The sequence below is a fragment of the Cyanistes caeruleus genome, chromosome Z (genome assembly GCF_971803275.1).
Source record: "Cyanistes caeruleus chromosome Z, bCyaCae1.hap1.1, whole genome shotgun sequence".
Taxonomy (NCBI): Eukaryota; Metazoa; Chordata; class Aves; order Passeriformes; family Paridae; genus Cyanistes; species Cyanistes caeruleus.
The window spans coordinates 6,827,960-6,852,937 of record NC_141732.1 but is presented as its reverse complement, the minus strand read 5'-3'; the positions used below and the strand labels follow the sequence as shown (position 1 = coordinate 6,852,937).

The window sequence follows — 24,978 nt, the reverse complement described above, 5'->3', positions numbered from 1 at the left end:
AAGCTAAATATGAAGCCTTAAAGGGAGAAGAAACATAAGATTATTTAGAATTAAGTAAAAGAGAACAACAAAGATTTAGCGAACAAAAGTAAGGAATAGAAAACGGGGGGAGTTGTAATAGACAGAAACTCTTTTGTTCGCTTAAATATATAGATATGATAGGATGCTTTGCAAAATTGTGCTTTGTGTGTAAAATCGAGAAGTTGAAGGCCACTAAATCGTTGAGGCTCGCATAATAATTAACAGCCTAGCAGAGATTCCTGGAATGCCAGGACAAGATAAGCCTTAAAGGGAAAACAGTGAGAAAAGGTCAGCAGAGTAAGACTGAAGAAGACTTGGAGCCTTCATCCCACGACCACCAGAGAGCAGAAAACGACCCCCTAGTAACTAGAGACGCATGCGCAGAGATGCCGGAGAAAGGACACGTAACCCGGAAGCCGAGACACTTAAAAGGAGAAACACGGAAGCGAGAAGCGCGGCAGTTCCGTGGACCGGGAATTCTCCTGCTCCCCTGTCGCCCAGCGCTGATTGAACCATATCACACTTTTGAGTGAATTCATAACAGGAGGGACTTAGGATCCCATTGCTATCAAAGTGAATGATTTGTCCTTAGTTGAGCTGGTTGTAGAAATAGAGCAGAATAGAAGTAAGGTTATAAATGATAGGTAGCTGCCTGTCCCTAACACTACTATCTGTGCACAGAGCCCAGAACCAACAGCAGACTCTTCTCTGGCTCCCTCTGCTCCTGGAGAAGAGGCCAAAGAGGAGCAAAATGACCATGAGCCTCCAGCACTGGTCGCACCCCAGCCTGAACATTCAGAGACTGTAAGTGCCACTTCTGGCTGGTGTTGTCTTTAGTGCAAGGCAGAGCTGCAAGTTCCTGAGCAGCCAGCACTTGCTGTTGGTAGCTGAGGCTGCCGAGTGCTGGAGTTGTGCCAGCACCTAGCAAGTCACCCCAGGCAATGGCAGCTGAAAAATGACTTTTGATCTGTCATGTTTAGGCCCCCAGTGGCTGGGATTCTGAGAGGGGCCAGCCTGAAGCATGAAGGCTTCCTGTGCCCAGAGGAGAGAGCATTTTAAAGACACTCTGCCCAGCCATGTCACATTCTGGAGAGGACACTATGGTCTGGAGAGTCCTGTGCCCTACAGACTGGCCAAGTAGCTGCAGGCAGAAAAGATGTGGATCTGACCACACAAGCACTTTGGGCTGGTTTGTCTCCATGAGCTTCTTGGGTATGTTTACCTGGGAGTATTTCAGAGACACACTGGGGATGTGGAATTTCTGACTGAAATCAAGGATATTGGTGCCTTTGTTGCTGGGTTGCTGTTTTGCCTCTTCAGGCAGAGCAGTCAGTAGCAGAGCTGACAGGTGCTCTGAGCCCATGTCTCTTCTGGCTTTTGATAATCTGCAAAGGGATGATTTTGTGGTCCATGAATCCATGTGGGGCCACTCTTCTCTTGTGTGGCAAAAGACACAAACTGCACAGTCCTGAACCCTTCTTCTGAGGCAAAACCAAAGAATCCATATGTCTGTTGAGACTTTTCTTTCTGAAGTCTGCAGCTTTGAAAACTCCCCTGGAGCCTGGAGGCTGGGATAAAGCCGCAAGTCCTTGAGTGCTATCTTGTGTTGCTAAGAACAGGAAAGGCATCTCCAAAAACTGGATGGTGTCTTGAAAGTCAAATGTGTAACGTGGTGCCTGAGCAGCTGCCTGGGACAAAGCACTCAGGGGTGTCGCTCAACAGCAGCTGAACGTGAGCCAGCTTGGGCCCAGGTGGCCAAGAAGGCCTGGGGCATGCTGGCCATGTGTCAGCAAGAGTCGGGCAGCAGGAGCAGGGCACTGAGCGTCCCCCTGTGCTGGGCAGCGCCGTGGTGCTTCAAGTCTGCTTCAAGCAGACTTCCATCAATCCCGACATGACAGTGCTCACCACTTGGGCCACTTTCCTGCCAAACATCCCCTCCCTGCAGCCAAGAAGATTAGACCCTGGAATGGGTGACAATTTCATTCTTTGCTTTGTTTATTTGTCTATTGGTTTGATTGTAAAAAGGACTCTGTGTAATTTCTCCTTCTGCAGCCATTAAAGGTGCTTTCGCTCAACCCTTCCTGCCCACTTGCAGCACTGGAAGAGACTCTGTCAGAATTTGAATGACACAATCCAGATTCCCCAAGAGTGCGATTTATTGAAGCAACAGGAGAGCAAGTTCAGCACTTCTGCAGATGGGGGCACTGGCTACCAAGTGTTGATGTGTGTAGGGATAGAAAATATAGTAAGAGAGTTTATAATAGTGATTATCTATCTATCTATCTATTTATCTATCTATCCATCTATCCATCTATCCATCTATCCATCTATCCATCTGTCTATCATGTATTTGACAGATATCAAATATTCCATTTGAATTTTCCAATCTCTGCTGCAAAGCAGTTGGAGGTATAAAGGCCACCTAAAGGCATCCCTTTGAGAAGAGGAGGAGAGACAGGTTCCATTGACTGTTCTGGAGCAGGCAGAGATTTTACCCCCTGCAGAGATGGTTGTTTTTTTTCTCTTCAGAGCTCTTTTCCTCCTCCACTCTCTTCTGCTGTGAAACCTTCTTTTTATGCAACAAATTGCTGCATGTCCTAAGGGAGTGGAACAATCTCAAGCTCTAGGTGGGGTTTGGAGACTTTGGTCATACATGCATTACATGACACATGGTTTCCTTCATTGGCATCCCTAGGGGTGTGTCAATTCATTTGTTGATGGGTCCTTTTGGAGGATCTCTGTTAGTGCTGCTCAGAATTCTCAGCTGACAAAAGAGGGAGGATAAACACCTTGGTCCTCTTCCATATACTCAGGTGGCCATAGGGGCTCTCTGACCTCCCTCAGAGGATCAAATTGCACACATCCTTATCTCCTGAACAAGCAGGATTTCTAACAAGAGTGTAGATGTCAGAAAGGCAGGAATGGTGGTGCAGGCCTGAAGAGAACATGAACTCCACATGTGTCTCTTGAGGAGACCTTCCCTTTGCCCCCCGAAGTAAATCCACGCTAGCTCTGTCGAATGGAGGGGTCAGAGAGGCTCCTCGAGACCGAGAAAAGACCAAAAGGGTGCTGCTTCTCCCTCCGGGGAATCAGAGGATGTTTATTCTGGCTAGCTGCCAGAGAGAGAAGAGGCCGGGTTACTCTTTCCCGGACTCTTTCAAACCTCGGGAGAGGGGCGGGGGGACATATAGCACCAACCAATGGGGTAACGTTTCAGGGATAAGGGAGGGGAGGGGAAAAACACGTCACAGAGAAACACAGTAACTCCCAGAAATATGCATTACCACATCTGCCCCTACTTTAACATATGTAATTAAATGAAAGGTAATGAGCTTATACTACTTACTGACCCGAAGTGGCCCACCAATTCCCATTTGTAGGTTGGTGAGGGTTACTCCGGTCTGCCAACTCTATATGGTTGACATCTGAGGTAGTTGAGACTAGCTTAACTATGCTTCTGTACAATATTTTGCCTAGCACTCCAAACACTAACACTGTCAGCAAAACAATGACTAGCAGTGACAGAATAGTTTTCACTACTGAAGCCCACCACCCCGAGAGCCCCCAGTTCTTAAACAGTCCATTGAACCAGTCATCAGCTTCTTGCTTGACTTGTTCGATCATGCTTTTCATCTCTTGGAGAGTGGCATGGATGTTAGGAGCCTTCGATGTTAGATCCATACAGCAAAGACCTTCAAACTCTTGGCACTCGTGCCCGTGGAGCAATAGGAGAAAGTCTATTGCAGCACGGTTTTGAAGTGTCGCCTGCCTGGTAATTTCCTCATCTTCTAGGAGGGCACTTATGGCATTGGATGTTAAATTCGCTTGTTTTACTACCCAGCATTCTAGGTGTCCCAATTCACCTAGGGCTTTAGCTGCAGCTACCCAGGGAAGAAAAATGGATGCAGCAATCCTTTTTGATTTTGACCAATGGAAAATTTCTGAGTCACAATTTTCATCTAATTTTGTAGCACTTCTCTTTTGAATTTTTTTGGTCAAATTGTTTTTATGGGTCCACTCGCTAATTAATGTTTGATTGGGCGCTAACAGTGATAGACGCCCTATGGTACACGGCCCTCCGAGGAGACGGGATGGAATTCCTGCCCATGCACGGTCCCCGCAAATGAGGAACAGTCCTTTGGGGAGGCCTTTGGGATGTGGATGAGCTGAAGAGTGCACTTTGATGTAGCTTAGTACACGGCACCACTTTTTTGCTGTGAACTCTTCTCTATGTTGTACTATATGGTGGAATGTTTCTTTATGAGTTGGAGGACTAACTCTAAAGTGTACACAGTATGATGCTGGGGAGGAACCCAGCAACTCTAACTCCTGGGGTTCCTGGGTTGCCTTAGGAAAATGGGGTAGCCACTCCTCGACAGGGTTTCTTAACTCTGCTTCTGCATGAGTGCTGTGTAGTTTATTATCTGCCTCAGGAGTCAGTGTACTAAAGCTGTGTGTGAATTCATCATGCTGCAGGGGAATTCCTACCAGGCAGGTAGACATAGGATTTTTTGCTGCTGCGGTCGATAGACATGTTTTCCTGTTGGAGTGTTTGTGCCAGGGTCACCCAGACGTTTTGACGTGGCTGTGGGACGATCCAGGCTGTTGTCAGGCTGCTCAGTGCGAGCAGGATGACAGCAGGCTTAAGGCTCATCATGGATTTGAGTAAGAGGTAGGTTATTTCTAAAAAAAAGGAAACAGACATTCTTTAAAACATATTTACAGCTACAGTATGCAGGTTTCTTCTTGCTCTCTTCAGCGGCGTCTTCTTTTGGAAGCAACAGCTACTTGCTTTTCTTCTCTTCTTGCTGGTGCTGGATTCTTTGGAATAAAAGGTTTTACCCATTTCTGAGGAATCCATCGGGGGCCTGAAGGGGTGGATACACACGCGTAGCCACGCCCCCAGGTGACAAGTTCATAGGGACCCTTGGTTTGCCAAGTTTCAGGGACTCTGATTAACACCGGTGGATGCTGTGACAATTTAAACTGATCACTACTGTTAAAATGCCGAGTTACAGGAGGATTCATGTTTTCAAATGAGCAGTTTAGGAAATTAATAGTAAACAGAGCTTTGCATAGTTTCTGTTGGGGAGACATCCACACTGCTTCGCTACCTTGCCTGGCTAGGACTTGTTTGAGCGTCTGGTGCGTACGCTCGATTACAGCCTGACCTGTGGGGGAGTGGGGGATGCCAGTTTTATGTTCCACTCCCCACTGCTGGACAAATTCCAGGAACTCCTTGGATTTATACGCTGGGCCATTATCTGTTTTAATTTCTTTAGGGATTCCCAATACAGAAAAGGCCTGTACTAAGTGTTGTTTAGCATGCACAGACTTTTCTCCTGCATGAGCAGAGGCATACACTGCTCCTGAGTATGTATCGATACTCACATGTACATACTTAAGGCGACCAAAACTGGGAATGTGAGTGATATCTGTTTGCCACACCTCACAGCTCTTAAGGCCTCTGGGATTAACTCCGATGCCTAATGATGGCACTGCCTGGAGCTGACAATTGGGACAGGTAGCCACGATGGCTTTGGCTTGATTCCGTGTCAGCTGGAACTGACGAATCAGTCCTGGCACATTTTGATGATATTGCTGGTGACTTATTTTTGCCTGCTGAAACACATCAGGGAGACATACCTTTTCGGCTGGGGCAGCAAGGGAATCAGCCTTCCGGTTCCCCTCAGCGATTTCACCTGGCAATGAGGTGTGCGATCTTATATGCATCACATAGAAAGGTTGTTCTCTATTCGAGACTAAGTAAATCAGTTTTGAAAGCAATCTAAAGAGATGTTCGTTCTCAATGTCCTTGAGAACTGCCTGTTCCGCTCTGGACACCACTCCTGCTACGTAGGCTGAGTCAGTAACTAAATTAATCGGTTCTGAAAATTTTTCAAAGGCTCTCACGACCGCAGCTAGTTCAGCTATCTGGGGTGACCCCTCTACAAACTCAACATCAGCTTCCCAAAGCTGAGTCTGTGGATTTCTCCAAGTCATCACCGACTTGTTGGATGTCCCAGATGCATCAGTGAACACTGTGAGAGCTTTGAGTGGCCTCCGGCTCCTTTTCTCACGAGGAATGAGATGGAATTCCTCATGAAACAATTTGTGTGATGGTGCATGAACTGAAATTTGCCCACTATAGCTGTCCAGAGCTAACTGGAGGTTAGCATTGCTCTGCAGCAGATGCTCAAACATCTCTTTGGTCAGTCTCTCAGGGGAGTTCTTCCCTTCCCCAGAGAGCCTGACTGGGAGGTGAATACACATAAAGTCACAACCTGCTAGTTCCTGCAGCCTTACCCTGGCCTTTTGAATCAGCTGAACCATCAGCTCTTGTGGCTTGGTGATAGTCTTGGGTCTTTGATGGGAGAGGAAGACCCATTCTATTATTAAGAGTGGGTCTCTCTGCCCTTCAGCCCATTGGAATATTAACCCATGTAGGTGTGGCAATTTTCCCAGGACAATAAATTTGAAAGGCAGCTCAGGTTTGAAGCGGTGTGCCTGTCTTTCTGTCAAGGCCTTTTGTGCCTTTTCAATTACAGTTTTCGCTGCTGGAGTTAGCACTCTGGGAGACAGTAACTCTCTCTCCCCTTTTAATAAATTGAGTAGGGAGCTCAGGTCCTCATTGGTGAGACCTAGCCAGGGTCTGACCCAGTTTAGTGACCCGCATAGAGAATGAAGATCTGCTAGAGTTTTAGGATTACCAATAATTTCCAATTTTTGTGGAACAACAGTCCATGCTGTAATTTGCAGGCCCAGATATTTCCAAGGTGGCATCCTCTGAACTTTGTCTTCTTGCAATTGGAATCCAGCAGAGGTTAAAACTTTAACCACTAGGTCAAGGGTGTCTTTCAGTATGTTGTTATTGGGACAGCATATTAAAATATCGTCCATATAATGCAAAATGATAGCCTCTCTCTTTTCAGCACGCACTGAGGACAGCAATGACCCCACATACCACTGGCAGATGAAGGGGCTGGCTTTCATCCCCTGAGGTAATACTGTCCAGTGGTACCGTTTCATTGGGGCTTCCCTGTTAATGGTAGGAATGGAAAAGGCAAACCTTGGTGCATCCTCTGGATGCAGGGGAATTTGAAAAAAGCAATCTTTAATATCCAGTACTGCTAGTAGCCAATCTTGTGGTAGCATGGTTGGGGAGGGCATTCCTGGTTGGAGAGATCCCATGTTTTGTATTTTTTTGTTTATTTCTCTTAAATCTTGAAGGAGACGCCATTTGTCTTTCCCTGGCTTTTTTATTACAAACTCCAGGGAATTCCAAGGGCTGGTTGTTTCTACTATGTGTCCTTTGGCCAATTCTTCTTCCACTAATTTTTCTAGCGCCCCAAGTTTTTGTTTGCTGAGAGGCCACTGGTTCACCCAAATTGGATCATTATCTAGCCAAGATAATTTTTGGACAGGACGCTGTACAGTGACCCCTATCAAAAATCCTGAGGTGTCTCAGGAATAGTGAGTTTTACCCCCCACTGCAACATGGTATCTCTCCCCCACAGGGGGCACTTGTAGTCAATTACAAAAGGTCGGACACTAGCAATCCTACCATCCGGACCTTCGATCTGGACGATATCTCTAGCAATTTTTGCCAGTTTCATCCCTCCAACACCTTGTATTTTTCCTGCCACTGGTTGTAGTTCCCAGTGTGATGGCCACACTTTTTCCGGTATGATGGTCACATCTGCCCCAGTGTCAATTAACCCTTCTACATGGAGATGTTCTGATTTATGTGTTAAATTGCATCCTATAATTGGCTTGTTTTCACCTACTACTTCTGCCCAGTAAACTCCCGGTGCTTTGTCATCTACTGGGACTTCTGGTGGAACAGGGATTACCTGGGCTATTACCTGCCCTTTGTCTATATAGAAAGGTGGTTGGGGGCACCTAGCTAAGAGAGTGAGGTGTGTTAGGCCTCCCGTGATTGTCATGGGAGCCACCTCAATCTCTATTGGTGTGTGTGCTGTGTCTCCAATAACAAAATACCTACTATCCAGTCCAGCCAGGTCTTGTGAATTATCCTGCAAATCTACTCCCACGACAGTCCAGCGGTCAGATCTGAAACAAAAGGCTTTAGAAGTTACAAGTCTGAATCGCTTTTGCGGTTGCCAGACCTTATTAGGCAAACGTTTTTCACAATTATAGTTTTGCAGTTTTTCACCCCCCTTTTCCCTTTTTACTAAAGGACAGAGATTCGTTTCCACTTCATTTATGTCTGCACGCTGAGTGGATAAGCGCTGTGATGTAAGTTTTTTGGCAAGCTGGTATCCATGTGTTTCTGTTGTTTTAAAGGACAGTTTTTAGCAAAGTGTCCTGGTTTTCTGCAATAAAAACAAATTCGCTGTTGCTGGTCAGGCGTCATCTGTTCATTCCTTGTCTCAGATGAAACTGCAGCAACAGGTCTTGGGGTGGTCCAGGGAGGTCTCTTTTCCTGCGAAAACATCTCTGCTTTCCTTGCACAGGCCGCTGACATCTGTGCCAGGGTCGGAGGGGGATCCACAGGCAAACCTAAAATAATTCTACGGCAAGATTCATTAGCATTTCTCTGAGCAAGTTCCTTGACTAACTCTGTCTGTACCACAGGGTCTTCTACCTGACGGGAGACTTGTTCTCTTAATCGGTCTAAGAATTGCAGGAATCCTTCTGAGGGCATTTGTTTTACATTAATATAACTGCCCTTAGTGTCAGCTGTAGGTAGCTGTGTGAAAGCCTTTTCTGCAGCTGTAGTGATTTTATCTATCACAGCTTTTGGCAATGCCCTAGTTTGGTCTTCAGGTTTTTCCCATACTCCTTCACCACATAAATGCTCTAAAGTAATAGGATTATTTAATAAATCCACATATTGGGGATTAGTTTTTAATAATTCCACCAGTATGTTTTTTAGAAACCGCTTCCATGTGTTTTCCCATAATTCAAATTCAGATGGTGTAAGCAAACACTTAAAAAGATCTTTAATATCTGTAGGAACTAAATCATTTGAGGTTAATGTTGTTTTAACAATGCTTTTAAATATTTCACTATTACGGCCAAATTCTCTTTGTACTTTGCAAATTTCTTTTTTGTCTTGGTATGAAAACGGTTTGTAAGTACGGTTTTGAGGTCTCGTTCCAGTAAAGGTGACAGGAGCAACAGTGGGGAAAAAGGCTGAATTAAAACTATTTAGTTTTCCATTCTCAGTTGTATTGAGCTGGGCGGGGGGAGAGGCTTGTCCTGCTCGGACATCGGGGAAGCCCGTATTCCCCCATCCCCCAGGGGCACCATGTGGCTCCACACTGGGAGCAGGCTGTGAGGTTCCACCCCTCCATCCCCCGGGGCGTCCCCCGGGGCCATCTGGGCAATTTGCAGCAGCACAACCACACCCGCCTTTGGAATGTGGTGAGGCAACCTCACCTCCCTGCTCGGTCTCGGCCCCGCCCCCCGGACCGTGGGAACTGGGCGGGGCCCCGCCCCTCAGCCCCCACTCGGCTCCGCCCCCAGACCCGCCCCCAGACCGTGGGAAATGGGAGGGGCCCCGCCCCTCACCCCCCCTTCGGCCCAGCCCCCAGCTCCGCCCCTCACTTCCACCCTATCTCCACCCCCAGCCCCGCCCCCGCAGGAGCCGGGCGGAGGGGCACTCGCCCCCACGCTGGGCTTCAGGGTTCCACCCCCCCCCATGCCGGGTCTCGGGGTCTCCCCCCACCCCACGTCGGGTCCGGGAGGCTGGCACCCCCCCATCGGGGGGCAGAGCCGGGACACCCTTCTCCCTGACCCTCTGCAGGAGCAAGGGGTGTAACTCTCTCCCTCCCCGCCCCCCCTCCCCACGGGACAGGGGCTGGAGGAACAGGGAATAGGGTTACAGCTTCGGGGGGCAGGGTCATAGGGTGGGGCCAGGCAGGGCTGGGGGGGATTATGGGTAGGAGAAAGGGGATACACAGCAGGATTCACCATGTGGCCGGGTAACACGTGGCCGGCGCCATCTTGGCTCTGCACATGTTCTTGAGTAAATTCAGCAGAGCTCTCCCCTCCTTGCAGGGAGTATTTAAAGCTATATTTTTCAGGGTTTTCTGCGGGGAGGGAAGGGTACAGGCAGTTTTTGTCTGCTTGTAATGCTTGGGACAAGCGTTCCTGTGGAGGTGCCGAGGGAAGGTAAGGGGAGGAAAAAGCCGGAAGCTTCTTCCTCTGTAATATGGTTTTCCGAATTAAAAGGAAAAGGGGGAGGAAATCACCAGCTGTGCTGTCCCCCGATTCAACTTGCATAGTAAGGGCTTGACCAACTTTTTCCCAGTCAGGCAGGGAATCAACATTTAAATCCGGAAAATGCAAAAAAACCCATTTTACTAATTTCTTCAGCTTATTTTTTGAGAAATTGATATTTCCAGCTTTTAAAATATTCTTAATAAGGGAATATTTATTCCTTTCCTGTGTAGACAAAAGAGTACCCATGGCTAATCTTAAGGCTTTACTACACAGGTTGGTCTAACCCTTTTTTTTATCTCCGAAAAAGCAGAAAAGATCCAAACTGCAGTCAGGGTTTAAAAACCACCGCGGAGCCCAGAACCTGCTGCCGGTGCACTCCCCCCCCACTCCACGTGGACTCCTCTGGTCCCGATACCAGGGAGAGGCTTTGCCAGCAGCACTACCACCACCGTGCCCCGCAAAAACCCTCACAACAACTGCCGGATTTCCCACACTCCCCGCAACCCTCCCAGTACCTGTTTCTTGAAGGATGCGCGGTGTTCGAAGAAAAGAAAAAAGTCTCGGTCCGAGTTGACTCGTGTAGTCAGCGAGCTACCAACTCGACCCTCGTCAGAAAAACTGCGAGGTAGATGGCTATCCCTAGGCTTGTTAAAACACCCGTGGGGTGTTTTCCAGCCGTCTGGAGGGGTTTTAAAGCCCCACACGATGGGCGCCACCTGAGGAGACCTTCCCTTTGCCCCCCGAAGTAAATCCACGCTAGCTCTGTCGAATGGAGGGGTCAGAGAGGCTCCTCGAGACCGAGAAAAGACCAAAAGGGTGCTGCTTCTCCCTCCGGGGGATCAGAGGATGTTTATTCTGGCTAGCTGCCAGAGAGAGAAGAGGCCGGGTTACTCTTTCCCGGACTCTTTCAAACCTCGGGAGAGGGGCGGGGGGACATATAGCACCAACCAATGGGGTAACGTTTCAGGGATAAGGGAGGGGAGGGGAAAAACACGTCACAGAGAAACACAGTAACTCCCAGAAATATGCACTACCACAGTCTCTCACAAGGGATGAAATCACACAAGAAGCCACCTGCAGAGCCAGGGTGGAGCTGTGGGACAGGGCTGAGTGTGAGTGACTATGGAAAGACAAAGAGGATAGAGCAGATGGGGAGGGAGGCCCTCAGTAGAAATGGCACACATTTCCTGTCAGCTGCCCAGGAGTCTGTTGGGGATTCAGACCCAGCTGGACCCTGTTTTTACTGCCAGTGTCACTTTGGAATCTGTGTCTCCCCATGGGCAGAGAACAAGACAAGAGAGCAGCAGCACAGTGCTTTGGGAACGTGTGAGCCCATCAGTGTTTGAGTCTTGGCCCACAAATGTTGTGTGGGGAGTTGAAGGCCATGTTCTCTTGCTTTCTGTGCAGGTTGTTCTGGAGAAAGAGCAGGAGCAGACTGATTTGTCAGAGATGCCATGCCAGACTGAGGGAGAGCTGTTTCCAGCCCGAGAGCAGGAAGAGCAGCTTGGGCAGCAGGTGGAAGAGCCACTGGAGAATGTCCAGGTAAGCCTGACTCAGCAGGTGACAGAGTGCAGGGCAGGAAGAGGGGCATAAAACACAGCTCTTGGGACTGAAGAGGCCAGGAGTCCTAGAAGCACTGAAAGCACAGAGCCTTGTAATCTGCAGAGATCAGCTCTGGGACAGGAGGGTTACAGTGGAAGCAGAGATGGTTAAGTAGGCAGAAAGAAGCGACTGAATGAGTGTGATTTGAGGTTGAAAGAGGGAAAAGCTGAGCCTGATGGCAGCTCCCAGTCACTTGTTCTCCATTTGTGTGTACAGAATATCGAGGCAGAGCCACAAGCAGAGCTGCCTGAAGCTCAGAGTGCCATTGTGGCAGTGAAGAAGAGGCACCAGGAAGACATGAGGAGCACCGAAGAGGAGATGAGGCTCCATCAGCAGAGAGGAGATCAGCAGAATCAGGTGAGTGAAAGAGTAGAAGTCACTCCACTCATCAAGCTGTCTCTCTCGTGTTTTTTAGAGGACATCAAGGAAAATCTCCAGGCAGAGCTGCAGGAAACAGAGGCTAGGATCGACGCAAAGGAGAAGAGGCTGAAGAGAGAACTGAAAATTGTCATAGAGAAAATTAATCACCTGATTCAGAGGAAGGGTTCTCTAGTAAAACAAGTGAGTGAAACAGCGATAGCCACTGCAGTCACTGCAGTCTGGTGGTTTCAGCCCCTCTTGCCTTTCCCCTGCAGAGCAGCAGGGAGCTGGGGTGATGCCTCTCAGTGCCATCCTGCTGTAGTGTCTATCCCAGCTGCTTTGAAGAAACTTCCTGGTGTGCTGAGTCCCAATTACTGCTCTGGACAGTGGCACAAGTCGCTTTCCCCTTTTGCCAGCACTCATCTGAATGCATTCCCGCTGGCCTCTTCCTGCTCTCCTTGTTTCTTCAGGTGTTTTTGCAAGTGAACACAGTCACCCGGATAGATGTTGAACACAAGCCACAAGCTGTCTGTATCCCTTGTGGAATCTGCTCCTCTCCTGCTCGTTCTCTTTCCTCACAGTCAATGAGCCTTGGCAGAAAGGGACAAGCTGTAGTCTCTGACTGCTTTGTTCTGTTTGACTTGAGGTTGGAGTGTTGACGTCTCACCTGGCAGCCTGGGAAGGCTTCCAGCAAATGACAGGTGATGAAGAGACCCAAGGTTGGCGTGAGGCACAGAAACTGTCCCAAGCAGAGATGCTGAAGGTTGAGCATGTCTCAAAGATGGTGGAGGAAAAGTGGACTCAGTGGGAGGAGGTACAACATTTGAACAAGGATCTGCAAATGTGTCTGCAGCCCTTTGAGGGGGAAAGGGATCCTTGGGAGGAAATGGAATGGTCATTGCTGCAGTCATCCTTCAGAAAATCCATGAAAATGGAATATGAAGGTGGCTATGCACGCAATTAAAACCAACTTCTGGTTTTGACCATTTGGTTCTAGAAATGGGTATCCAAAATAATCCAGTTTATGAGCTTGGCATGTGGCTAAGAGCAACTTCTTACGGGCTTGAATTTGAAAAGGGTATTCAGGGTAATCTCTGCCAGTCACTTTTCTAACACCAACTCATTTCTACTCTCAGAGCTACCACGAAGCCTTGGTTCCCCTCCCTGAGAAGTGGAGCCTGTGCAATTTCTTCATCGCCAGCATTGACACAGATGCTGCTCAGCCACAGGAGGATTTCCCGGAGCTACTGAGTACATCTAATTTATTTCTTGTCTGAGGGACAGTGAATTGTGTGCACATGCCAGCATAGCTGTACCAAATGTTCCTCCTCAGTTTGGTGTCACAGGGACATTTAGGTCTCTCCACAGGAAGTGCTCTGCTTCGAGGCAGGGAGAGAGCACTCTGCATGTTCCTGCTGTCCCTGAGGGCAGCCTGGACTGGTTAAAGTTTACCTGGGCTTCCCTTTCTACTGAAGAAAGAAGCAGGAATTGTTGCTGGAGCAGTTGCTTGAGTTCTACCCATTGGCCCAACCCCTGCTCAGATCAGTCTCTAAGAAAACACATTCTCTGTGATTCTGCAGCACAACCCATTTAATCTGCTTCTTGCCCGTATGTCGTTCCGATTGGAACGGCTATAAAGAACGACACAAACTCTCAAGGGAGGTTCAACACGAGAATTCTCTAGTTTATTGCTTCAGGCTTATTTTATAGACTGGTACGTGGAAAGTACAGAAAAGAAACTCTTATTGGTTAGCAAAGTGCTACATCACCATCAGTGGTCAGGGGCACACTACCCCCCTGACTTTCTCCTGCAAGGGAAAACAAGAGGACAGACAAACAGCACCTGGCAGTTGTTTTCTGTCTCTGAGGATTGTTTTGAAATCCTCCTATGAATTTTCTCAGGCTAGCTTCTCAGGCAGGACTGAGAGGCCATGGGCCTGCAGTTTCTGCAGCTCCCTTCAGCCTGTTCCAAAGCTAGCATCCATACCCATAAGAGCTGCCAGTGTTGTGCCCTCCCATAAAGACCTGGTGGGGCTGAGAAAAGATCCCATTTCATCTGTGTGTACCTTCACTTGTTGAGACAAAATTGATCCACACCTGGGTGTGTCTGATGCCAAAGCCAATCCCGTTGTGTCCTGAATGGGGACAGCAGCTTGTCAGGGGCTCAGGATGGCTGTGGCTTGTGGCCATGGCTTGTCAGTGCTCATGCTTGGCCTTTGGCAGCCTTGCTGTGTGCCCTGGCCCTGAGGGCTGCTGTGACTGCAGGGGCTGGAGCCTTCCTTAGCTGGGAGAGTGGCGCTGCCGCCCGGCCGGCCGCTGCAGAGCCGAGCTGGCCCGAGGCAGCAGCCCCTTGTCTGGGCCGGCTTCTGCACGGCACGGCCTGGACTCCCGAGAGGGACAGCATCTCCTCTGGGCAGCTGTGCGTGTCACAGCGGCGCCTGAGCAGCACTGCTGTCCTCGCTGCCCTTGCCCGCTGTGCCCACTTGGGAAGGTGGGGGGGACGTGTGCGGTGCTGAGAGGCCGAGTCCAATGGCAGCCACTGATCCGCGCTGTCAGGGTGAAGGGAAGCACTGGGGTTCTTCCAATGGGCCACGGGCAAGGGCGTCTTGGAGCATACAGGGTGAGGGTGCTGATGCTGGAGGCCCCCTTGGAATGGGTTAGAGCATCAGCTGCTCTGCTTTACAGATGGAAAGGCATTCATTCTTTTGGCAAATTGCAGCATGGTGGAGACGATGGGAACATTTGGCAATGCTCTTCCTCTTACCAAATTGGCATCTCTTTGTAGGAATTGATTCTAGGTGTCAAGATGCATTTAATCTTAGGAAGTATGAAACCTTTTGTTGAATGAAACATTGAAGCGTTTATTCCCAAGAAAAGAAAGGCTCTGTTAGGTCCAGCTCTCTTTAATGTTTATAGATGACAAACATACTTGCTACCTGTTCTCTTCTGGTCTCTGTTTCCTCTGCATGTAGTCTCCCTGTGCTTAGTTTCCTGTCAAGAAGTCTTTTCAAAGGATTGTTGAGAATCAGTTTTTGTGCCAGGCACTTGTGCAGTGCAGCTGCCTCTCTTGTTGTTGTTGTTCCTGTTCTTGTTGCTGCTGCCCAGCTGACCATACTACTCTACAATCATTCTCTAAATTCCTACTCTACAATTCTATTCTAAGATGGCCATGGCGAAAACTGTTCTAAATTGATTAAAACATTATCCTTCTCGCCTTCCACTGTTTCACGGAAAGGATGAGTGGCACCAGGCTGGAGCCAGGCTTGACCGATGTTACAAATTGATACTGCAGTAAGGAAAAGAAAACAAGAAGAAAGCATGATTTTCCAAGCTAAGAGCTTCAAAGGCAGGGGAATATTTTTTAAATGAAAAGGGCATTGAGTCAGAGTAGGTCTAAGGAGCATGGGGCAGCAGTGACATAGGTTGGCCCAAGAGCTGGTAGGTGCCCCACCCCTGGAAATAGCTCAGGTCTGAGTATCCTGTTCTCTTTAAGGATGTCCCTGCTCCCTGCAGGGTACTTGGACCACATGAGCTTTACAGGTCCCTGCCAGCCCTGCCCAGTCTAGGATTCCTCACTATTCTCAGTTGAACAGCGCCAGGATTGGAAGGGAGGAGGAGGGGGGCACATCTGATGCCTTGGAATTCAGCGGAGAAGGAGCCACCATCCTTCAGCCACTGTTTCACCTGCAGCCCCTTGGCATTTTACCTGCAGGAGCTCCTCAGCAGACCAGCGCTGTGCCTCATCTGTCTGCACACAGCAGCTCAGGAAGTCACGCAGCAAAGCTGAGAGGAGTTTGGGCTGCCGCAGCTGTGGGGTCCCTCCTTTGGCTATCAGGAGTTGAACCTGGAGCAAACAGAAACACAAGGCTCCACCTGCTTCTTTCCCATCTACAACTGCTCTCCCAGAGCCCATTGTTTCAGCTCCATTCTGCAGTGGTAGTTTTTGCCCGGGCAGAGAGGCAGAGATGACTTCCCTGTATCATCAAAAAACCCAAGCCCCAAAGCAGCTCCAGCTTTTCCAACATCCAGCAGGTCTTGCTTTGGCAGCTGATTTCATGGACTGATCTAGTTAGTGGGGAAATAAAGACGCAAATCCATGTTTCCTTCTCTGAGGATTCACACAAGCTTGACAGGCTTCTTGAAAGAGGGATTTTGCTATTCTAACTAACTCTACTCTTTCTAAGAATTATTACATAAAAGGCAGCTCAGCAGTGCTTGTTGGTCCCTCAAGCACAGCTGCCATAAAACAAAACTCATCAAGCTTTTTGTCCTGTTGTTGAAAACAATGGTATTTGGAAGAAAAGAAAGGAAATCCCCCAGGTGCTCTTCAGGGAAGGAAACAAACATTTGGGATCCCCTATTCAACACAGATACATTAAGATGGCTCCCCAAATGTATTGAGATAAAAATGCCTTTTTGGGCACACAGGAGCCGCCTGCAGCTTTGTCTCTCTGCAGTCTGAAAATTTCAGATTTCCTTATGCAGTAAAAGGAAAACATTCCTGGTGAAATCTGAAGAAAGAGAAGTGTCATCCCTTTGCTAAGCCTCTGCTCGTTGGATACTCAAGTCATCGCAAAAACACTGGGCCCATCCCAGAAAGTGGCAGGAAACAAAACAGAGGTTTTGGCAGGCTCTCCCCATCACCAGGCTCCAGCTTGGTGATATGGAGAAAGTGGCTTGGCTTATGAACAAATATGGTCACTAAGTGTTTCAGCAGCACGGCACAAGAAGCAACAAAGACTCTGAGTCTTTAAACCATCCTCTCCAGGTTACAGGCAAGAAGTGAGAAGAATGGGGGTGCATTTCTTCTCTCAAAACCACTATTTTAGAAATTTTGTTTGGTTTGAGTTTCTTTCCTTCATTGCTGAAAAAATAACACCAATTCTGAAATGACTGTATCCTGTTATTAGGATCATCTACACAGCCAGAAGAGCTGGAACGATAAGGCAAAGCAAAATGTTGCCTGAGAATGGAGATTGTTTGCGTGGGGTAAGGCTTGAATTGCCTCACTGATGCAACCAAACCTAGAGCTGATGCTGATGTGCTGCAGGGACATTTCTAGAAGGGGGCCTCAGTGGAAATACTTGCAGCAGATGGCAATGGCATATTAGGGTATCTCCTCATGGTTCTTTGATTTGGAACTTGATCTTTTTTTATTAACTTTTATGTTATCTAATACGTGTCTTTTATATTTTTCTCTCTCTTGAGAGAGGATTAAGGTCTCTAGGTCTTCTCTTTGCAGTGAAAGAGTTAATATCTCACCCTGGCCTGCAGATGGTTACGATGATTTTTGCTGGGTAGTGGTTGAAATAGTTACGGTGATGGATTTGAGGCAGTGTTGTGGTTGTGCTAAGACCTCAGGGACCTGATCACAATGGTCATGGCTGTTCTTGCTGTGTGGCTGGTCTTTGGCCTCTGCTGTTTTTCATTTCAGCTGCAGACTGATGGCTTCCCTTTTCCACTGATGGCAGCCGCTTGTGGGGGGTCGCGCTGGAGGGGGCCTGGCTTGGCCAGCAGCTACTCCCAGGGCCCAGCGGACTCTGGCTCAGCACGAGCAGACAGGGCCAGGGCTGAGGCCAGGGCTTGGTGTTAGTAAGATGTTAGTAGCTGTGAATTGACTTAGCTCTGGCCAGGGCCCTGCAGCCTCCCGTCCCCCACCTGGCTCCTGCTGGGGCCTGGCCCGGCCCCTCCAGGCCTCGCAGGCTGCGGTGGAGCGGGGCAGGCCCAGCCAGAGCCCAGTTACCTTTCAAGGCTGGAAACAAGAGAGGGCTTGCCTGTATTTTAAAATGTAGAATTCACAGAGGCAGAGCCAACTACTGAATGGTTTAATGGGTTGTCACTTCTCAGAACTAGACAGCTATTGGTTTTTTACTAGGCACAGAGGAAGCTCTTAGCAGCTTCTCTCAGAAAAATAATTTTTTTGGCTGGCTTCTTCTCTCCTCACTGAGTATTAATTAATGTAAAGCCAGCATATCCACACATCCTCAGAGTCCCCAGTGTCCATGGAATGGCCAGTGATTGGGGAATGCTGGCAGCCACAGTGATGTCGGTCATCCCTCCTCGTTACCCATGGGACTCCTCAGCCCCTTTTGGGATTTCCTGCAATGCCAAGGCCATGGGGAGGAAATGCCTTTGCTGCCATCCTGGGCAGGATCTTGCTCGGCACATTATGGCCTCATGTCCCCCGTGTCTCATTGTCCTCTGACAGCCCCTGTGTCCCTGCTCTTCCCTCAAGAGCAGGATTTTGGTGCCAACACCGCAACACTCCAAATCCATGCAATGGCATTGTCCCTATGGTACCCCCACACTTACTAGATGGACGAGAATACTGCTTAGTTGACCTAGGAATTGATCCCTGGGCAACAAGATAATGTTGCACTATCACCCTGCCCACTTTTCCCCCTCCTCCCTTTCTTCTTTTGGATACTGAGGCAAAGAGATAGTGCTTGAGCTAGGGGGAAAAGCTGTAGCTCTGAGGAAAGTAGTTACTTTGTAACAGGGTATGGGAATCCAGCACTTCTTAGAAATCAGCAACTTTAGCACAACAAGCCAACTGCAAAAAGCTAACCCCTGGGTATTTGAGCAGACAATCTCATAGAGCATGTGCATAAACAGAGACAAAAAAGTTCAAGCCTGAGGAACACTTCTGGCCTTCATCCACAACGACCACCAGGAGGCTGACGACCACCTTGTGCAGAGCCCTGCTACAAGGGCTTCCATAATCAAGGAATTAGAAAATATGAAGGTCAGGAAAGTAGAATGTGCCCAATAAGTTAAAAATGTTTAAAAGTTTGTACTGTGCTTTTTGAATGGACAAGTGGCAGAGCTATTCCCCTCACTCATGGTGTTGAATAAACAAATCCTTGCTCTATAGGCCCTGCACTATGGAGTACTGTTTTCTTGACTACTTTTAATGTATCATAATCCCAGTATGATTTTCATTTTCTTCTTAGGATCTTCTAATCATAATAAGAGTAAGAGAGCGAGTTGTGTATTGAGAAGGCCGAAACAGGGTAACCCAGGAGAGAAGCAGAATTTCCAAATGTCATCCCCAGAAAGGAAAGGACACAAAACAGCGCTGGGGAAGAGCATCCCTCGCACAGCCCTCAGAGCTGCCACAATGCACAAGATGGCGGCTGGGGCTGAGGCTGTGCCATGCACAAGATGGTGGCCAGAGCTGAGGCTGTGCCACGCACAAGATGGCGGCCAGAGATGAGACTGTGCCATGCACAAGATGGCGGCCAGAGATGAGGCCGTGCCTCTCAGAGCGTTCTGCAGCCTCTACCAGCCCAGCCCCAGAACAGCGCAGGGCAGTCAGAGCCCCCCTTCCAGCCATCTCTTTCAATGGACATTGACAGACACCCAGGGCACGGACACAGCGTAGCATCTGTGGTCTGTGCGCACAAACATGTACCAGGCAGTTTGTGACCTTGGCAGGCAGTAGTCTCAGGTGAAAATAGAAAGAAACTCCAGGGTTTGAATGTTTTAAAATAGAATATCTCATTTGCTTAAAGAAAAAGTACCAAATGCACAATGAGGCATCAGAGCCTGGGTCTTCCATGCAGGACTCATAGTGAGTGTGAGGTGATGAAGATGTAGATGGGATTTAACTGAAAGCAGACTGTGCAATGGGTGCTCACCTGTGATATCTATCCCTCAGGGTACCTATTTATTTAGAACACTATGAAGACTATGTAGGAATGAAAATAACCCATCAAACTGCAGCAGGAAATCCATTGTGGCTTAGGTTCTTCTTAATTGAGATGCTTTAGGTTGAGCAGAGATTTTGTGTTCAGCAGATGCACAGGCAGAGGCTTCTTGGGCTGCTGCTCTAGCACCCGATATTTTGAGTAGGGGATTGCAGGAAAAAAACAAGAGAAACCCATCAACTCCTGAAGAGAAAGAGTCACTGACAGGAAGCAGTGGGTGAAGAAATGTGAGGGGAAAAAGGCAGAAAATGGGAGGTCACAAGTGTGAGAAATGTGAGTGAGAAAAGGAGAGAAATGGGAAGGTGAAATCAGCTGTGTGTGACGGTGGGGTGGTGAGAAGTTCCGGGCTCGGGCTCCTCAGCAGCTGCTTCTGGGCTTTCAGCTCTATTGCCCTCAAAAGGGCTGCTGGAGTGAAAACAGCTCTAAAGGCAAATACAGAAGAAAAGAGACAGATCTTCATAGCTCTGATCTCTCAGGAGGTTTGAATTCAGCTGTCTCCTCCAAGAAATCCAAGTTCAAAAGCTGCTAGGGTCGGAGAGAACTTGCTTTTTATCCGCTATGGAAAAGGGTGGGTCAAAGGGAATAACCAGTGAGAAACACAGAATGTACATAAAACTGGAGGCATGCCACGGGTGGCTTTTTGACTTCAGCACACCTGTAAAGGTGGACAGCCAGGGTCTCTCTCCCAAGGAGAGGGCAACCATCTGCAGCCTAAGGGGTCTCCTCCCTCCAGGAAAGAACGGCCACACCGCTGGCCAGATCCCTGGCCACTACAGGAGGGAAGAAAAGGGTAGGAAAGCTGAATGGCAAAGGGTGAGAAACATGAGGAGCATCAGCTGCTCCAAGCTGGGAACATGAGTGGCAGTGCTGATTTTCAGAGGCTTCTGTCCCCCAGGTGAAGCCAAGGCAGGAGCAGGTTGAAAAGTGCTGGCACTGCTGCTGCTGCTCAGTGCCAGAGAGCTCTGTCTGGGCAGGGCACGGTGCCCACTGTGCTGTGGGCTCTTTATCCTGCCAGATCTGGACACACCTGGGAAGAAATGATGATGACCTCTGAGGAAACTGATGGATTTTGTTGAGGCTGCATTGCTCTGCACGCACTCGGGCCACCTGCAGCACAGAGCTTTGGCCCCCCAAAAGGTAAACTAGAGGGAAAGAGCTGGAAAAGATTTTGTTTCAGTCTTTCTTACCTGCTCAAGAGAAATGGCCAAAATGAAAGTGTCCAAAGAGGGCCCATTCCCCTCAGCCAGCTCAAGGTTCGAAAGGAGGCAGTACTCTATTTCAGTGCAGAGTGTGCGGAGAATCCCTTCCCTAAATTGTGCACATGTAGCAATCTCACCTACTAGTTTGTATCCATGGAACTAAGACATCTTTGGTAGTTTGCTGAAACTCACAGGCTAACCATTTCCCCAGATTATTTGACATATTTAAATCCTGTCTCAGAATATATTGAAATGGAAATAGGCTTGTCCTGAAGCTCTCTGGTAGTCATTGTCATAGCTTCAGAAGGAGACCCATGTAGAAAAGAAGCCAAGACACAGCAGGGGTTGCAAAGAAAATTTATTCCATTAGTTGCAGTAGCAAATAATATATACCAACTCCCGGATTCCCAGAAACCCACTGAGCAGGAGAAGGAGGTGAAGCATGGTAGTCAGTGGGAGGGGCAGGTAGTGTCATGGTTTTAAACCAGAAACGAAAAAAAAAAATACTTATTTTTTTACTGTGAGCTATGGATTAGAACAAGAGCAAAACAGGCATAAAACTTAAAAGGAATAAAGAAAGTTTATTAACAAACTCCAATAATAAGAACCCCAGAATAAACTTCCAGAAAAACATTTTTTATCCCCTATCTACTATTCCCTTGTTCACATGACAACAGAGACAAAAACTTTGGAACTTTGGTGGTTAAAACAGTCTTAATTCCTGCTACAGTCTTTTCACCAGTCTTTGTAGAGAAACAGAAGTTTCTTTCTGTTTGTTTATGGAGTTTCTCACAAGAAAACTATTTTTTGTTATAGTTCTCCATTGCCCTGATGTCAGCTGCCAGAGCTGCTAGTATCAGAGGTCACTCCTCCCATTTCACATCACTCTGAGGTGTGTATCCAGCATCACTCTCTGCTAAAGAGCAAGTAACACAGGATTTGCTGTCCTTGTAAGGCCATAGTGTCTCTTAGAAGTCACTGCAAAAAGTGGTGTCAGCATGAAGACACAGAGAGCAGCCAATCCATGTATGCTCCAGAGCCTCAGGCTGAAGACAGAAAAGTCCAACACCTAAGGCAGCAGCACTTCACCCAAGTATAGAGAGTGGTTTGAAGTGGAAGGCTGAATGCTGCTTAAAGTTATATTTTTAAAAGGTTTGAAGTTATTCTTCCTCTCCAGGTCTGACTTTCCAGCCATGTGATGTACTCACAGAATGTTTTTACTGCATGTGTTTTGCATTCAGTGTTATTAGGACAAAAATGGCTATTTTGAAAGCATGTATCTTATGAAATCTCGAAGCCATTCTAAGCCTGTATATGTGGCTGTCACATTTGGAAAGGAAGAGGAGGTTGAGGTCAAGTGGTGGGGAAAATCCCCCAAGCCTCCAGTACTGACATCCACCCCTTTTCTCACTTCTGCTCTGCTCCCAGCCTCTCCTTCAAGGACAGCTGAACACAATGGCTGAGCCCAACAAGAATATCACTCTATCAGTCTTCATCTTGTGCAGGCAGCTGGCCAAGTTCTTTTTGTGTCAGGGAGGCAGACTTGGTCAGAGGAAAGCCAGCCCTGATTCTGACTTTTGTGGCTGTCAGGGTGAAGACTGTGTTTTGAGGTTTGTAACCTGAAAGATTTTCCACCTTACCTGGAGATTCCCCTGGGGACTCCCAGCTGAAGACATTCAATTCTCACTCTTCTTTCCTCAAAAGGATAAAGATTTGGGGGCTGGCTATAGACTCGAAATGCACAGTCAACAACTACCTACATTCTTTTATATGTTCAGCCACATTCAGTTAAGATATTAGCTCGACAAGCCTGAGCCAGGACAGTCCCTTCTTTCTGAAGACCAAGGATACTTGTTCATATACAAAGACATTCTAAAGACTTTTTATTCATTAACCTGATGAGTTCTGCTCTTTCCAACAACAAAATCTTCTTACCTGCAGCAGGTGGGGACCACCCCATGCACAGGTGCAGCTTCACAAGCACTGCAAGCTGGGATGCTCAGATCTGGTTTGCACCAGGGCTTCTCCCCACTGTGAGCAGGCATGGGACAGAGGAGTAGTGACAGGCTTCTGGGAAAGCCAGCAGGGTGCCAACCCTCCATCACATTCTTCTGCCAAGGACACTGTGCCCTGCCCCACTCCCAGCAGTTTCCCAGCAGCCTTCTGCTCTTCAGGGATATTCCTGCTTTGTTCCCCAGCTATGAACTTGCAGACTTAAATCCAAGCTACACCAAACCTCCCAAGCTCATACAATCATTTTTAACAGGTATATAAAGCAACTGTAATTTACTGAATTGGTGTCTTTCTAATTGTAATATTCAGAAGCTCTTTTTCCATATAAGGCTGTTGAGGTTTTATTTTTTTCCTGTTTGGCATAGAGTGTTTTTTTATTTCTCCTTTGTATTTTTAGGGATGTGGACAGAAATGACAGCCAGAAACACACAGGTCTAAGGAGTATGTGGACATTACACATCCTAAAGGCAGTTGACAGCAAGAGTGAAATGTGACCCAGAATAAGGATGTGCCTCTAAAACCTCTGTCTCAGCCCACACTCTCAACAGCAGCACTCTTGCATGCTCCGTCCACCAGCAGCAGTCCCCAAGTGCCCAAGGGAAGGCACCCCAGCAGAATTCACCCCGTGCTCCCCACATCACTGTTCCTTGTGCTGCTGCACTGACAAGCTGTAGGAGCAGCTCCTGGCCCAGACAAAGCAAGACCCAATCTCAGGCTGTGGATGCTAAATGCAAGCAGCAAGCAGGGAACCCAGTGTCTGTAGAAAAGCAAGTCACATAACTTTCTCAGACGTGAATGAGAAAGTAGCCTAGGAAATCACAAGGAGGAATCAAAATAATCATTAGAAATAGAAGACAGCCTTGCAGGTGTTTTCAGTTTCTTGTTCTATTGCAAGAGAAGGTCAAGGGGTGGTGTAGACCACTGACCAATGATGGTAATGTCTTAGTTTACTGACCAATAAGAATTTTACTTTTCTGGACCTTTGCATACTTGTCTATAAAACAAGATCTGCAGTAATAAACCTTGCTCTCCTGTTCAAATCACAAGAGACTCCATGTCGTTGCTACCTCACTGTCTCCAATATAGTGAGACGTCAGGATTTATAGAGGTGACATGTTCTTGAATTTCACTTGAAAAAGAACAGAAGGGCAACAATGGATCAGGTGTTCAATCACAAAACACCCCAAGATGTCTCACATACAGGGGGCTAAACATTGTAGGCATGCAGACAATTGAGGAATTGGTGAAATAGTCTCCAAGAAAGAAAGGGGCGTTCACAGCCCCTTTGAGTGTTCCCAAATATTGTCCTTCCTCAGTCAATTTCATATCCTTCCCCAGAAGAAGGTTATGGCATTGCTGGACACACCTCTGCCCTTTCACCTGAAGAAATTAATGGCACGAGACTTAGGTAAAAGACAAGACTTCAAAATCCCTTTAGGTCTGTGCAGGAATCAATATCTGTGTCTTTCTAGAAAGACTGGTTGTGACAGATTATTTTGGAAAAACTACAAAACAGAGTCTCCATAAAGACATTTCAAGCCACTTTCTCTTTAAAATCTGTTGATGAGCCTTGCCTCCAACACTTCTCCATGTGTTTTATAGAACACTTGCAAAGATCTGGATATTCCTTGGCTCACTGACAAGATGAGGCCAGGATCTCCAGGCAGTCCTGGCAGCTGCTTCAGCTGACAGCTTAGAGGAGCCCATAACACATTCCTCTGTAACACTCCCAAACAAGCTGACTGGGGGAGGGGGTTGTCCAAACTCCTACTCTTTGGACCACTTAAGGCAAAGAGTGTGCATTAAGGAGAACGGTTGGAAAACACCCCTATATGTATCATAAAGAATTTCCATTCCCTCTAATATTTTCTTAAAATGTGGGC

The 24,978-nt window shown here is 47.8% G+C and overlaps 2 protein-coding genes across 2 annotated transcripts in view; one reads left to right on the top strand and one right to left on the bottom strand.

Moving 5' to 3' along the window:
- The window catches only part of LOC147648047 (uncharacterized), a 102,613-nt gene that overhangs the window by 40,258 nt on the left and 37,377 nt on the right, over window positions 1-24,978 (bottom strand). The window lies entirely within an intron of this gene.
- On the top strand, window positions 749-13,138 carry LOC147648049 (uncharacterized). The gene is made up of 4 exons (XM_086868230.1): window positions 749-825; window positions 11,620-11,754; window positions 12,031-12,375; window positions 12,821-13,138. The coding sequence occupies exons 2-4, from the start codon at window positions 11,662-11,664 to the stop codon at window positions 13,136-13,138; spliced, it is 756 nt and encodes a 251-aa protein (XP_086724356.1). The 5' UTR covers window positions 749-825; window positions 11,620-11,661.